The sequence below is a fragment of the Lingula anatina genome, chromosome 4, assembly GCF_051362555.1.
Source record: "Lingula anatina isolate TDL-2025a chromosome 4, LinAna3.0, whole genome shotgun sequence".
Taxonomy (NCBI): domain Eukaryota; kingdom Metazoa; phylum Brachiopoda; class Lingulata; order Lingulida; family Lingulidae; genus Lingula; species Lingula anatina.
In genome coordinates, this window is record NC_141770.1 from 12,825,343 (window position 1) to 12,840,756 (window position 15,414).

At 38.3% G+C, this 15,414-nt stretch overlaps 1 protein-coding gene across 1 annotated transcript; it reads left to right on the forward strand.

The window, feature by feature from the left end:
- Positions 1-8,079: 8,079 nt before the first annotated feature.
- On the forward strand, positions 8,080-15,237 carry LOC106153543 (organic cation transporter protein). The gene is made up of 10 exons (XM_013527517.3): positions 8,080-9,838; positions 10,913-11,111; positions 11,501-11,604; positions 11,831-11,979; positions 12,178-12,346; positions 12,592-12,816; positions 13,027-13,247; positions 13,589-13,770; positions 14,041-14,192; positions 14,735-15,237. Exons 1-10 carry the CDS (start codon positions 9,423-9,425, stop codon positions 14,913-14,915), a joined length of 1,998 nt encoding a protein of 665 aa, XP_013382971.2. The 5' UTR covers positions 8,080-9,422; the 3' UTR covers positions 14,916-15,237.
- Positions 15,238-15,414: the final 177 nt, after the last annotated feature.

Genomic DNA, 15,414 nt, shown 5'->3' on the forward strand with positions numbered 1-15,414 from the left:
TTTCACAAAACAAGTCATCGCTGGCTTCCAATGGACAACCTACTACAACATGTTGTAATCCATCATAGATGATAATGAATCTCATGGGGACCAAAAACATAAAAAAGTTTCTTGAGATTGCGCTTGGTTGCAGCTGTTTAATGACCGAAGGGGGCATTCAGATAGACACATCGTACTAGTTGGGTCGGTCCAACTTTGCGGGGACTCTCGCTAAGTGCGGTCGGCTAACCTGAATGGCACGCCCTCAAGCAGCTAGTTAAAAGTTAATTACCCCCTATCTTTGCGTGGGTTGAACGACACGAGAAATGGTGGATGAGCCCGATTGTGGTGGTTGAGGTGGTCACAATATGACATAGTCTGACACATTCCAATGGCCTACGATAGTAACATCTCTCTTGCATTGCCATGAAGTGTACATCTAATGTTTGTGCCCTCTATCAGGATGGCAGTTACTACAGACAAATTTTCCAATAGCCAGAGAAGCAAATGACCGTGTATTTATCTAAAGACATATCTGACAATATCCTGTGAAAAATCTGTCGCCCTGGTAAAGGGTATAATGTTTTTTGTTTTTTTTTGTTTTTTTTGTTTTTAATTTTTTTTTAGGGGGGGGGGGGGGGGGTTACAGAGAACAAATAGGGACCATAATTGGACCTCAAATGCAATGTTAGCGATCGAAAATTGAATTTTAGTTATTGTATACATTTTTTATTCAGCGATGTGTTCATTTTTTAGAAACATTCTATAAATGGTTACGTATTTGATCTTTATCATTCCATTTCTTTGTCAATTCGTTTGTTGATTTGTTCCTCTTTATATTAAAGGTACACTTGAACCGAGCATCGGTGAAGCGTGGATTCCTAGTAACGCATATAAACCAAATTCCTCTATAGTTTCTTATACGACTCAAATAAAGTCGACATACCAAGGGATAAACCGAATTAATCACTCGATCTGCCATAAAATAGCTTTAAAGTGCTTCTTCTTTAAATTTGGTCATAAATTTGACCTACTTAACTGACCTACTCATCTGCCTCGTTTATATGGAACACCGAAAGCAAGCGGAAAAATCCGTTCAAATATTATTTTTAGGGTAATATGAAACAATGTCCTTTGATATTTCTCTAATTCCTACATGTACTTGGTATTTCTCTAATACCTACTATTTGAAACTGTATGGTGGCATTTTGCCGGCTTTTGTTACAAAAATTGACTTTAAATGCAACTTTTATGTTCAGCTATTTTATGTACTATTATACCGGTACACGGATGACTTGTGAGTAAATAAGTAGCATGCAACAGGCTGCGATAGAACATATAGCGTTTAATTTTATATGAAGGTCACAAATCGCCTACACTGCATTCAAACGTTAATAAACAAGAAACAATTTCCTTTATTTGATACATGTATGCGGATATTAATTTATAAAAAGCGATTATATCGAATATGAAGATCGCAGTCATCGTGCAGTCGTTGTCTATTCACTTCTACTCACCGAAAAAACTTGCTGTTCACTGCTTATTCTTAAAATCTCAACAACGCAAAGATGTAAAGAAATTGAATGACACCCGTACAGTTGTCAGTAGAGTACATGCACTTATAATCCCTATTCAGGGGTGGATCCAGGATTATTTGAAAGGGGGTCCGGGGATGCAAAGCCCCCCCCCCCCCCCCCCCCATCTCCCTTGGCGAGGGGTTCGGGGCCCGCTGAAGAGGGCGAACGGTGCTATTTTGGTACGGTTTAGAACTATATGATTCAGCTAGTCAAAATTCAAATTTCAAGAGGGGACCATTGGTGTGATTTTATTTTTCAGAAATCGATGTGGAGGGGGAGGGGGGTCAGGACCCCCTGACCCCCCCCCCTAGATTTTCACCTAGGCGCGGCATGATCACACGTTGATCCAGGTCAACGCAAGGGCATATTAACGTTGCCCATCACTACGGCTATTTATTGACCAAATTCTGGAAGGATATCTACTGAAACTGACGGGATAGACAAAATTCGAAACAATGTGCAATTAAGCGAAACGAGCTGCCCACACAACAAAATCAAAACAATTTTCTGAGCTTTTATTTTGAGGTGTAGTTGATGTATCTTGACTCAAATCTAAAATCCCATTTTATGTACACCAAATATTTCAAGATTATATGTGTTGCGTTGGAAGTTTCGGTCATTATATTTTGACAGTGAACATTTGTGAGCAGTTTTAGACAAAACCTCTCATCCAAAATGGGTCAAATCTGCTGTAATTTGCATAACAATAAGTTGCCTGTCGTAGTGCAAGCTGAATACTCACTCTGCAGTTGGGCACAGTTGAGTGAAGACGCAACATTATGTGTGGTGAATTCAAAAGTTCAAGCTTTTATAAGACGTAGAAGCAAGTATTTGGTAAGTAGCACTGATTCTTCAATAACCTCCCTCAAGAAAACACAATTACAACCGAGCGAGAGAAAATTTATTGTAGTAGCACATTTGTTGTAATATTATGCCCATTGTTACTTGTATGTCACTCATAATGTCAGAATATGTTGGTTACAATGCTTTGGGACTACAAACGTACAGGAAAAATGGTGCTATCAGCTGACCATTGATGAAATCTTTCAAACTATCTTTACTTAGTTCTGCACGTGTGGAATCTTTGTATGACCCCTCGCATTTGTGACTTAATTTAAAATGTTTTCGTGTAAATATGAACATAACTGCACAAAAAGACTGATTCATTTAGATAATAATACTTGGCATAGTTCTGAGCTTTGGATACAAGGAGAAGTCTGCCCTATCAAGGTGTATATCAATTTAATTTACATTTCAAACGTTGCTTTTGAAGATAATTATGATGCTTTTCAGCGATTTCTTTTGAATTATATTTATGTACTTTAATGGATAGCTAATTTCACCTGGAAAAAATAAGCAATTTTTTAATACATCATTTTATTATTATTATTATTACTACTACAAGAATAGGGGTCCATATAGCTATTAAAGTTCTCTTACTTGTTTCAGATTACACTTGGAGAATCCATTTAAGTTTTAAGATGGACATGCTGTCAAAGATCGTCTTGTAAGGTAAGTGTTTTTAATATAATACAACACACGTTCACGCACATGTTAATTGCTCATAAAGCGATGGTTTACAGATGAAAGTTTTACGCAGGTTCACTACCATCTCCAGTGTGCCGTATTCTGTCCCTCCATTACACGGCCAACTACATGTATATTTTTAAAGACTTGATTGTCCTTTCATCCAAGCTATGTGTAATTTATTTCATATATTTTTAAAAGAAAATGTTCAAATAAGATGTTTTGCGCTTCTCCAGAATAAGTCAAAATGATCTCAGTGTGTCAGTTGAATCAAAATTTCTATGCGTTATTTTGTCATTTCAGAAGCCCGCGGAGAAACTGTGCAACATGGGCCTGCAAGCAACAAGGTCTTTGGTTGACATATATCATGCTCAATTTCATGTATATCAAATCCGAATAAATATTTCTATAATTCCTTGTTATTTTTCATATTGATATAAAATACACAGTACAGCAATATTGGAATGGGAAAAGATTACATAGATGTGATAACTGTTTCAAGTTTAATCTGGAAAATTGTGTAATTTGTGTAATTTTCTTTTGGGCATGACGGTTTCCTTTGAAACCTGGTGATATTTAAAATTGAAATGGTTTAAACCTTTGTAATGAAGCACAGTATTTTGTAAATATTAAATTGGACATTAAAAGTCTAATCCACTGAAAGAATATCTAAATTTCAATATTAAGTATAAATTAACAATCTTGCAATCTATTCAAAAGATTAAAATTTGTTTGTAGCAACATGCATGTCACCCCTCAAAAGAAATGGGGTCATCCCACCTGTCACAACTCAAATGGAATGTACTGGCCCCACCTGCCATCCCCCAAATGGAATGGAATCGTCCTACCTGTCCCCCTCAAATGAAGTAAACTCGCCCCACCTGTCACCCCTCAAATGAAATGAACCCGTCCCACCTGTCACCCCTCAAATGAAGTGAACTCGCCCCACCTGTCACCCCTCAAATTGAGTGGACTCGCCCCACCTGCCACCCCTCAAATGGAATGGAATCGTTCTACCTGTCACCCCTCAAATGAAGTAAACTCGCCCCACCTTTTACCCCTCAAATGGAGTGGACTCGCCCCACCAGCCACCCCTCAAATGGAATGGAATCGTCCTACCTGTCACCCCTCAAATGAAGTTGACTCGCCCCACCTGTCACCCCTCAAATGAAGTAAACTCGTCCCACCTGTCACCCCTCAAATGGAATGGAATCGTCCTACCTGTCACCCCTCAAATGAAGTAAACTCGTCCCACCTGTCACCCCTCAAATGAAGTGAACTCGCCCCACCTGCCACCCCTCAAATGGAATGGAATCGTCCTACCTGTCACCCCTCAAATGAAGTAAACTCTCCCCACCTGTCACCCCTCAAATGGAATGGAATCGTCCTACCTGTCACCCCTCAAATGAAGTAAACTCGCCCTTTTGTCATCCCTTAAATGGAATAAACTCGCCCCACCTGTCACCCCTTAAATGGAGTGAACTTGCCCCCATCTGACACCTCTCAAATCGAATGGACTTGTCCCTCCTTTTACCCCATAAATTTGATAGACTGTCCCAAAGACGAGATATTTTTTCTCTCACTCACATCAATGCAGTCATACGAGTATCATTCATTTCAATTTACAAGCAAAGACCAAATTTTCAATGTATTATTTATTATATTACATTTTTCATGACAGAAAACCCCGAAGAATCCATATTTACTGGAGGACTCGTGCTCAAATAATAAATAATAATAGAACAGTCTTTGAACAGGACTGCATTCATTGGACATTGAATAGGCCGACAGGAGATATTAACCGTTTGAATTTGACCGGAAATGATAAATCTGAATATTGGCACCTACAGAATTATCTTATGTTAATAATTCGTGCCAATTTTATGAAACTGCTTTGTGTTTTTTATTTACAAAATTTGAAAGCACTTTTAGATTTAATCTGGAGAACAAATATTACATTCCAAATAGAGTATAGTATAGTACAGGTTCTAAAAATCCAGCACATATCAATTTTACTTTAGTTCTGTGTATTTCAGATTGAATCAAAAACGACCCCCAAAAGCGCATTTATTTTCATCAATTGCTTGTCATTCACAAGTGTAAATATAAAGAATAAAAATTGACGTATACAATGCAGATTATAATAATATGATAAGGTAGTTGATTTGCTAAATAAACAATCTTAAACGAGCTTCAACATCGTGAAAATTGCGTTTTTACTCTCAACTTTGAAATTTGTGATTTCCAAACACTTTGAAAATAACATCATGCCATTTTAAACACTTTAATAATTGCACTACTGCATAATGAGATGAATTTGAAAAGAAGCTGGATTGGTTCCAAATAAAATGATGTACATAGCATGCAGGTATAATTTAAATAATATAATGATCAGTCCCTAGGGTATATATATATATATATATATATATATATATATATATATATATATATATATATATATATATATATATAAACAAAAAGGATCGATTTCTAAGTATAATTTCTAAAGGAAACACGATCGATCTAAAGTGCATCGTTTCAGTATGTTAAAATGTGTTTAAAAATCACAGAGAGAGAGAGAGAGAGAGTGAGACCATGTACAGTTTTCAACATATAGCATCTGCGGTGCGAATGGATCTGGATCTTCGGCAGATTTTAAAATACGTCTCAGAGACCAGGAAAGCTTTAGTCAGGCGCACGTGCACTCTGCAGGATCTCGGCAAAGGTGTTTGCAGTTCTGAAATATCAAAATAACATTTAAATGGCGATATTTCAATCTCCGAAAGCAGAGAATCCGAATGTAGGTTGGCGATTTTATCTTAAAATAAAGGTCTTAGCTTTTTAATTCGATTAAAGCTTTGATTTGCCTATGCTTACACATGGCAACGAAAAGAATATAAACGCCTATGTTTTCGATGTTTTTTCATCGTTTTAAAATCAGCACAAAGATAAATGTATTATTGAATAATTAGATAAAGGAAAACTCATTTTGGTATCTGGATAATAATAATGGGTTACAAAGCTTTAGGGTGTAGCCAGCTAACATACACAAACAAGTCATCGTGAATAACTCTAATAGTTTTCTCTCATTAATGTTCCATTTGAAAATATGGAAATCTTTTTTAAAATACTGGTAAAACTAAATGCACTGTTATACTGATCAGTTTGTAATGTAGGCATCTTAGAAGGTTCACACTAATATATCAAGCACATGTAGCCTACTATGGAAGAGTTTAAAATACGAAATGTGTTCAGGTGACCTAATTACGTACAGTGAGTGACATTGAAGTGACAGCATCTGAGCACCAAAAATCAAACTATCTAATATAACATTCTTCAGATTATATTTCTGTTTTTACTGGCAGCACGTGCTTTTCAAGATATTTAAAGATATCACTATGCAACTTTTCTCAAATCCAGTCAACTACTCAGGCCAACTTAAGTTAAAGTTTAGAACGAGTAAAATAATAAGAAATTGTTATCTGGTGGTTTGAACTCGTAAAAACATGAAAAGCTTTCACTCACATGACAAATTTGTTACAATTTTCGAAGCTGAATGAAAATTCCGCTCTGCGACTTCATCACACATATCAGCGTCCTGTCCTTACAGTGTGCAGCTGTCAAGTGACCAGTCAAGAAGATACGAGTAGTGCGCACTGCGCTGAGCGACTTTCTGTTATGCAAATTACAACGGGTTCGGCACATTTTGATTGAGGGGTTGCTGTTGAAATCATTTTCATTTGAATTATAGTCTGGTTTGTTTGAAGGCACAATAAGTCTCCATCTCTAAAGAGGATTAGACAGGATCTAATTTCAAGAGGGGAATATTGGTGTGATATATTTTTCAGAAACCGAAGGGGGGGTCAGGACCCCCCTGACCCCCCCCCCCCCCCTCTAAATCCGCCAATGCCTATATTTGTGCTAAAAATCAATCTTGCAAGAAAAATTGTAAAGAAATGGGGCTGGTGGCTTGGGCCCCTCCTCCCCCAAGCCCTTTATTTGGCAATTTCCGAAATACAATTTCCGAAAAAAAGTGGACCCCATTCCTTAGTGGACCTTACTTGAGAATGACACAGAACCTAGGATAAATTTTGATGAAGAGAGGACCTTTTCTGCTGCCCTCTGCTACATGCATGTACCACTGAATTTTTTTGTACATATTTTAAGAAAAATACTTCTAAAGGTTTGTGACGCCTACGACCAGAAATTTCAACTTAAAACTGTAAAATATATCATCAGCACAATCGTACTAAATATTTCATTTAACTAGCCTTTTTCATGTGCGTGAGACCACCTTAATGTGATTATGTTGCACATATATAGGGACTACAAAAGACGTGCCGTGCGGTTTTCACTTTGGCATTATTATCACACCGTGATATCAGTGTGGTGTGTCCGTCTCGCTTCTTGAGAAAGACATAATTTGGTTTTTATATGGAATGCCAGATGACCACCATAGCATAAACAATCTCTCTCTCTCTCTCTCTCTCTCTCTCTCTCTCTCTCTCCGTGTAGGTGTGTGTGTGTGTGTGTGTGTGTGTGTGTGTGTGTGTGTGGAGGTTCTTAGTGAATATATGTACCTTTTAGATGGGAAGTGGGTTGTTTAGTTGAAAGTCTTTTCGTGTATCAAACCTAACTTATTAGTTTTCATATCGCATGTCTCGATAAATAAATAAAACACCAATGAGATTAAAATACACCAAGTATAGTAGTTGACAAAATCAATTAATGCGATATATAATTATCTTTTGAATAAAAAAATTAATTCCCTTTATTTTATATAAACATGTGCCCACCTTCACGTACGTTTTAAGTACGTTCGGCAATGAATAGTGTTAATATGATTGAATCGACGAAATTATTAATGGGAAATGTCTGCGCGCATTATTATGCCGGTACAAATGTAGCTGATCCACTGAGCTACTTCTAACATTGACTGAAAAGGACATTACACGCACCGTAGAATATATATGCCATCCGCGTGGGTTGGCTGACTCGGCGTAGTTATTGCGGTGCAGCACTGGTGTAGCTCGGACGTATTGTTATTAAGCCGTATTCAGGTGTGCAAACAACACTCGTGTCCTTGGAGTTGTGCACCGTGTTGAGAGCTGGGAGTCGCCATTTTCGGAATTGGAGCTGTGATGTGAGAGGTTAAGCGTTACAGAAGGGAGGGATCCAGGTGCTAGGAGTCTGCATATTAAAAAGAGATAGAGAGAGATAGATACCAGATTGGCTGCAGATGGTTCACGGTTGGTGGCCAGGTAGAGCGACGGCCAAATCATTAGTGGACGGACACTAGAAGGACCATGCCTTGACCAAGTTGATGATGACCTATCTGTCTCAACATCTCCATTATACTGACTATATAGCACAACATACGTAGGTGATATTCTACACTGGACTGGTAGATGAAAGTTGGCCTCCGCATTCATTTTGTAGCAACGCTATATCAACGTCATTGGTTTACCTACTCCCAGCATCTTAAACAAGTTGGAGCTATATGAGAAATACTAAATGGGACGGGCTGACTTAACCCGTATAATATGAAATCAAACGGAACTTTGCTTCAGTAGAGTGTTTTCTTGAAGACTTGATACTTGTATACAGTACCTACTGTATCCCTACTACACAGAGGAGCTGTACCGTAACGATAAAACGGGGGGATCAACAGGTTGGTCAGGTGCTACATGACAACGTGTGGCGTGGTGATTACTTGTAAGCATTGGCACTGATGGCCTTAGCCTGATCGTACCCAATCGTAAGCTAAAAAAAATTTTGAACTTCACCAAACGGGTCTGCCTCCCCTTGTCACGACGTGCACATGCAATAAACATAGTGACATAATTTTTGCATAAATAGTGCCTGCAAAAATTACTAAAAGCGAGATCGCTGTATTCATGCTAGAGATCCTGGACGCCAGAGACTGCAGAGTAATAGGCCTGGAAATTAACCAAACTTAAAGTGAAAGGTTGCTCTGGCAACGAGAGTTAACTGCAGGTAGCACCTGCATTGTAGGCGTACTGTAGGCAGTTTATATGACAACGAGTTAGTTCCTTCAATATCGTAGCTTATGCAGCAGCTACTGGGTGGTCTTTGTAGTATATTGTATTAATGTCTAAGTGACTTAATCCAGTGCCATATCATATGTGTTTGGTGCATATCGACTGTGTGCAATATGCAATGTTAGCCACCTAGGACGATTCTACTCATGATATATGGGACACGGATTTAACTGAATAGGCATTTCCGTTGCGGATCAGCCCATTTTTTTTATTTCATATACATTTATTTATTTATCGCACTCTATGATCAGTTACCCATGAAATAAACTGCAACAAAATGTCTGATCGCGAGACTAAGACTGTCAAACCCCCGGATGCGACTCCGGCTTTTGACGATTCGGATTCCGATGTGTATTCAGACGCCTCCCCAGGACCAAATCCGGATCAAGATCTGGATCCTGAACCGAGTCCAGGCAAAAAGCCAATTCCGGCCGACTATTACAAAGTGCAAAATCCGGATGCGCCGCCGGATCATGGGGACCACAGTACAGGTGAAGAAGGACCGGATCCGGATTTGGATCCCCCTCTCCCGCCTCCTGTAGCATGGTCAAGGTCTTTTGACGATGTTTTCTCCTTTGTGGGAGGATTGGGCAGATACCAGCTACGAGTTCTATTTCTACTGTGGCCGGCTGGATTGCTGATCGTGCTTTCTCTGGACAATATCGTTTTCTTGGAGCTCACGCCAAAACACAGGTGGGTTGATGAGAGCTAGATGTGTGAATAGTTTTAGTTTTTAGGGTGACGGCAGCTCAAAGTGCCTTATTTTTCTTCAACCACAGAATGTATTTTCTTGTTAGAATACTGTATGCGGAATTTTTGCTCACTTACATGCGTCTTTTCATTTTATTTAAAGACGATCTGGGTTTTTATTCCATACATAGACATCTTCTTAAGATAAAATATACCCCTTCTCGAAAGTCACATATGTGGGCGAAATAACAATAAAATTGCATGGGACTTATCACTCGGCTGAAACCAAGTGCAGGGAAATATTCTTTAAGACGCGTACGTGAATTCATAAGTAGATTAGTAAAGAATAGAAAATAATTTTATTTGTCACCAGTTACCACTCTAAGAACTCTGTTAGAATCCTTTTATAGTATTCTGGTTTTTTCGTGTATAGAAATTTGAATTCTTCAATAATTTATCCATGCTCTTTGCAGTAAATGAGTTTTGTACGTGTTTACCAAACTGGTGGTATTATGGCATACAGTGTATAAAGATAGAGAGAATCGTTTCAGTGATCTCGTATTCTGGCCATTTTATACACATTTCACACACGAGGTTTGTGGTTGACCACGGTTATAAGATACACCCTGGATTTCGCTGCCCTTTTTTCGCCAACTTCACTCTATAACAAGCACGTCATTTCCAATGGCAAATAGCTAGGATATGGTGATTGTAGATGAGAGGAGAGTTTTTGATAGAATGAAACTCGTGGTGCTTCTAGAGGACTAGACCTATAGAAAGATTCTTTGGCTGCATATCAAGTTCTGCGTGAATTTACACATTGTGTTAATAGTACTTAACATTGTCATTTGTGATAATGACAATTGCCAATTAATTAATTTGTCATAATTTTCTTTTATATTTTATGACCGCTCCTGCCATAGACGATTACGTGAATCTGAATTTATTTAAGAATTATAAACAATTAAGGTATAAACCAGTGAGTTAAAATAAATGAAACAAAAGTAAATAAAGTAAACTCTATACAATACAGAGCATTTAGGTATAACTAGAGAGCCGTCTATTTTTGTTATTCAGATGTCGTCTGCCCGGTTTGCCCAATGACACATATGCCATCCAAGGCCCATGGCACGAGGCGCTCGTGAAGAAGACCATTCCAGTGACCTCTAGTGGCGAGTACGACAGTTGCAATATGAATCTGGAAGGTGACGGTGTAGTGGCGTGTAACAACTGGGTTTATGACGAGGCTTTTTTCACACAGACCTATACTACAAGGGTATGTATTCAGACTCGTTCAACCCTCCCCTGCACAGTCTAATGATGGAAACGTTTTTTCACGATAATGGACTATTTTTTCCCCTTTTTTAAGGTGGAGCATTAAGCGCGAAGAAGTAAAGCAAGCAAACAAAATAAATAAACAACAAACAAACAAACAAACAAACAAACAAAAATGTATAGGGTGTTCCACATAACGTTTTACTTTTCTATAAGTTCTGAAGAATCTACCAAAATGTGATGTCACAGACGGATGAACATTCCATTCCATTCCATTGTCTCGCCCATAAAAAACAATTATCCAATTAAAAATATCCACATTTTCCTTGAATAAACTTTAAATATGTCCAAATTTCTTGAATAAACTTTGAATATTCCCTACTTTTCCAGTTCAACTTGGTATGTGCCCAAGACTACATCGTGTCCCTAACAACGATGACGTTTTTCCTGGGAGCATTCTGTGGTTCCATACTGTCTGGGTACTTGGCTGACAGGTGAGGCTGAGATAGAATCTCTCTCTCTCTCTCTCTCTCTGTGTGTGTGTGAGAGAGAGAGAGAGAGAGAAGAAACTGTGTCCGTCATAACACAGAACGATATATTTATATTTCCTTAATAACACAATAATTATAATCCCAACATATTTTATCAAACCGTCATTAAGTAGTATTACATCTTATTAAATTTAATTTCATTCAAATGTCTTAACTGCTTAAATTTCAGATTTGGCAGGAAACCAGTTCTGATGGCAAATATACTGATATTTGGAATCGTCGGTTTTACCTCAGTGTTCATACCTTCGTGGGAGTGGTATATAGGCATTCGTTTTATCTTAGGGGCAGTTACCATGGGAACTGTTCCAGAAACATTAGGTAAACGCTTTAGCTTACACACGCGTGAAAGGCAATATAATGGATTTCTAAAAAATTAACACACAAAAAACACATCTGTTTACTTAAAATGTGATCTTTACTGTAGTTTTTTGGCAGTCCAAAGTAAATAGTTACATAAAACTTATTGTTCGTGTGTTCGTTTGTTTTATTGATTGTACTATCTTGATTTTGTTTCAGCACTCGAACTCGTAAGCCCCGCTAAACGGATGCTGGTTGGGAGTCTCATGCACGTGTTTTTCATCTTTGGTGGCCCTCTACTGGCTGGACTCGCCGCCATCACAAGAAACTGGCAATATTTAGAAATTGTCTGTGCTGCACCGGCGTTCCTTATTCTATGGTTATTTTGGTATGTGGTGTTTAATTTATGTCACGAATAAATATGTGAATGTAAGGGATCTTTTAGATTAAATCAAACGTTTTATTTTTGCCAAAGGAAAAACGGACACTTACCTATTAACAAAATAATTAGTTTGGCTTATATGTATTTGTGTCTTCCATTTTTCTTTCTCTTCTTCTATTTTCTAAAAGTCGGGAGATTCATAATAAAATATTTTCAGAGCTGGCATGCAAAATTTTGAGTTTCATTTTTAGCTATATTCCGGAGTCTCCCCGATGGCTTCTCACCGCAGGGCGGCGCCAAGAGGCTGATCGAATATTACGTCACATGGCGCGTGTCAATAGCCGAGCTGTCAGCGAGAAGATCCTTGAAGAGGTGGAGGCGAGCGCTGAGACTAAGGGTGGAGGAGCATTCCCGTGGAAGGAAATGAGACAGTCTCCAAAACTACTGCAGTATCTTGCGGTGATAGGTGTTATATGGTAGGCTCCTAATATAGTCGGTTTTTGTTTCATTATTTAATGAGTTGCTTAAACAATTGAAAGGATTTGAGACTAAAAACTGGAAACGGACATGAATGCATAGAAATGCGCTTCACTTACAAAAAAAAATAATAAATAAATAAAAATAAATAAATAAATAAATAAATAAATATAACTTACGCCTTTCTAACCCATGCTTTTCCCCTCCAGGTTACTGCTAAACCTTGTCCACTATGGCCTGATCTTCAACTTGGTGAACATTCCGGGCAACATATTCTTGAATTTCTTCCTGTACACTCTTTTGGACATCCCGGGCTTCGCCATGGCGTTTACTGTGAACCTGTACGGCAGAGAGACGCCGTTCGTGGGCTTAACTCTCGTCGGTGGCATGGTTTTACTTACCTGTGTCTTTGTAGATTTGTTCGTGCCAAGTGAGTGTGATTTCTTTCCTTTTTTTTTGGCTTGACCGTCAGTCTGTAAAACTCAAGGTGATACGAAACTTGGAATAGTATGACTGGCAGTCGAGCGGCACGTTTACACTATGTAATAGTTTTTTTTTCGATCCCAGAAGACCACGATATGATTGCTGATGTTATTTTGTTATTATAAATAAAATAAACGATTCGAAGCAGTTTATTTTTAGGATTTTGGTCATTCATTTATTGATTAATGAACTAATTGCAGATGCATGACAGCATATTGTCTAACAATTTGATAAATAGAAGAACATTTTACATCTTTCAGTGATAACTTTTTTTCATAATTATTCCAGGTAACATTTCCATGTATTTAATTATTGGATTATCATCGGGTGCCAGACTCTCTGTATCCGCCACCTACACCATCATAGCGCTATGGAGTGAAGAGATCTTCCCTACCGTTATACGGAACTTCTGTATGGGACTGGTTAGCTTTGCTGCTAGTATTGGAGCTATGGCGGCGCCATTTATATCGGTAAGTGTGTGCTTAAGTGCGTGTGTGTGGGTGTACGTGTTGCACGTTTGCGTGCGTGGTGGTACGGTGAAGAGGGGGGGGGGGGTATTTATAAATGCATGAGTATTTGCGGCGTGTCCGCGTATCGAGTGTGCATAAAAAAGTCCATAAATCTAGCTATTAGAGCATCCCTCGATCTGCAAAATGGGACCTTTTGGTTTACGTTTTGAAAAAGAAAATTATCGTTATCCCCACATAAAAAATTGGAACAAGAAATTATTTTGTTTCCAGCGGGGTGTGTTCTCAAAGGCTCTGGCTAACGGCTCCATGGTGTTGGGTCTATATGGGACTGGGATGGTTGTAGCTGGGATACTGGCCACCTTATTCCTCCCAGAGACAGCCTACAGGAAACTACCCGATACTATAAAGGAGGCAGAAAACTTGTACGTATTGCAACTGTTTCTTTTTTCTGTTTAATAAAAATGCTTAGTTTGGTTATTTTTTTACCATCACGAATGATACTGGTCTGCAAAAAATTGAGATCCTTTCAATAACGAGAGAGAAAGACTGTGGTCTAAACACGTTACTGCTGCTGCCGTTCCGCCCAAGGGCAAAGGATGATGGTGACGATGATTACGTTTTTAGAGTAAGATGACTTATGTCATACATTGGCTGGATAATTACTGCTTTTAATTATTATTTCTTCCTTTTTTCATTCACCCTCACCCTCTCTTAATGACCGTGTTACTCCTTTTCACTATTTTTCTTTCATTTTTGTTAGACTCATAATATATACAGTGTATTTTGAAATATATTTTCAATTTGAAGCGACACTTTACTTAGATGCTGTTCTCGAATTTTAAAATGCAAATAGGGGTTTACTCTCAGGTCTACTGTGCAATTTAGGACTTTCTGTAAAGGCATCTTTAAAAGACATGCAAAAACAGTTGGCCGTTTTGATTCGCACACTTTCGTATTGTTTTAGCGGCTTGTACTCTTCGCCGACCGAAAACGACGAGATGTTAGACGCGGAGGATGAAGATGAAAAACAACCAGTGGTACCTAGAAGAAAGAGATCCTTTATAGAGATGAAAGAATCGAACACGAAAAATTACAATACTATAGCATCATATCCGCAACCCAGTGCCAAGAACCTGGATGGCTGAAAAAGGGATTATTTCTTGAATATACATGTACTTATGTTGTTGTTACTTTTAACAAAGGGCGGTTATTCCTTTTATGCGTAGTGTGAATTATGTGGAAGCGTTTTTTTCACTCCTTCAAACATCTTAAATTTAAATATTTGTGACCAAGAACAGCCAAATCAGCAACAATCTTATTCTTTTTGATAAAGAATTTCATGAGTTGGCTATAAATGTTGCATGGTTTAATTTCTTTTCAACAGTAGAAATGTTGAATACGAAACCGCTGGTTGTTCGGGGCTTCGAAAACCAGTGACAAAAGTGAAATATAAAGCGCAATACCAAACTAGTTGATATTTATTCAAGGCATTGGGAGCGAATTATTGGCGTAAAATTCTCCGTGACAACGAATATCTACGTTACACTGTACCTTTCACCCCTCGCTCAAAACTCTGTATCCTAATGCTCTTTTATGACTTCGTTCAGATCGATTGCAATTCATTTGACTTCCCTCGAAATAAAG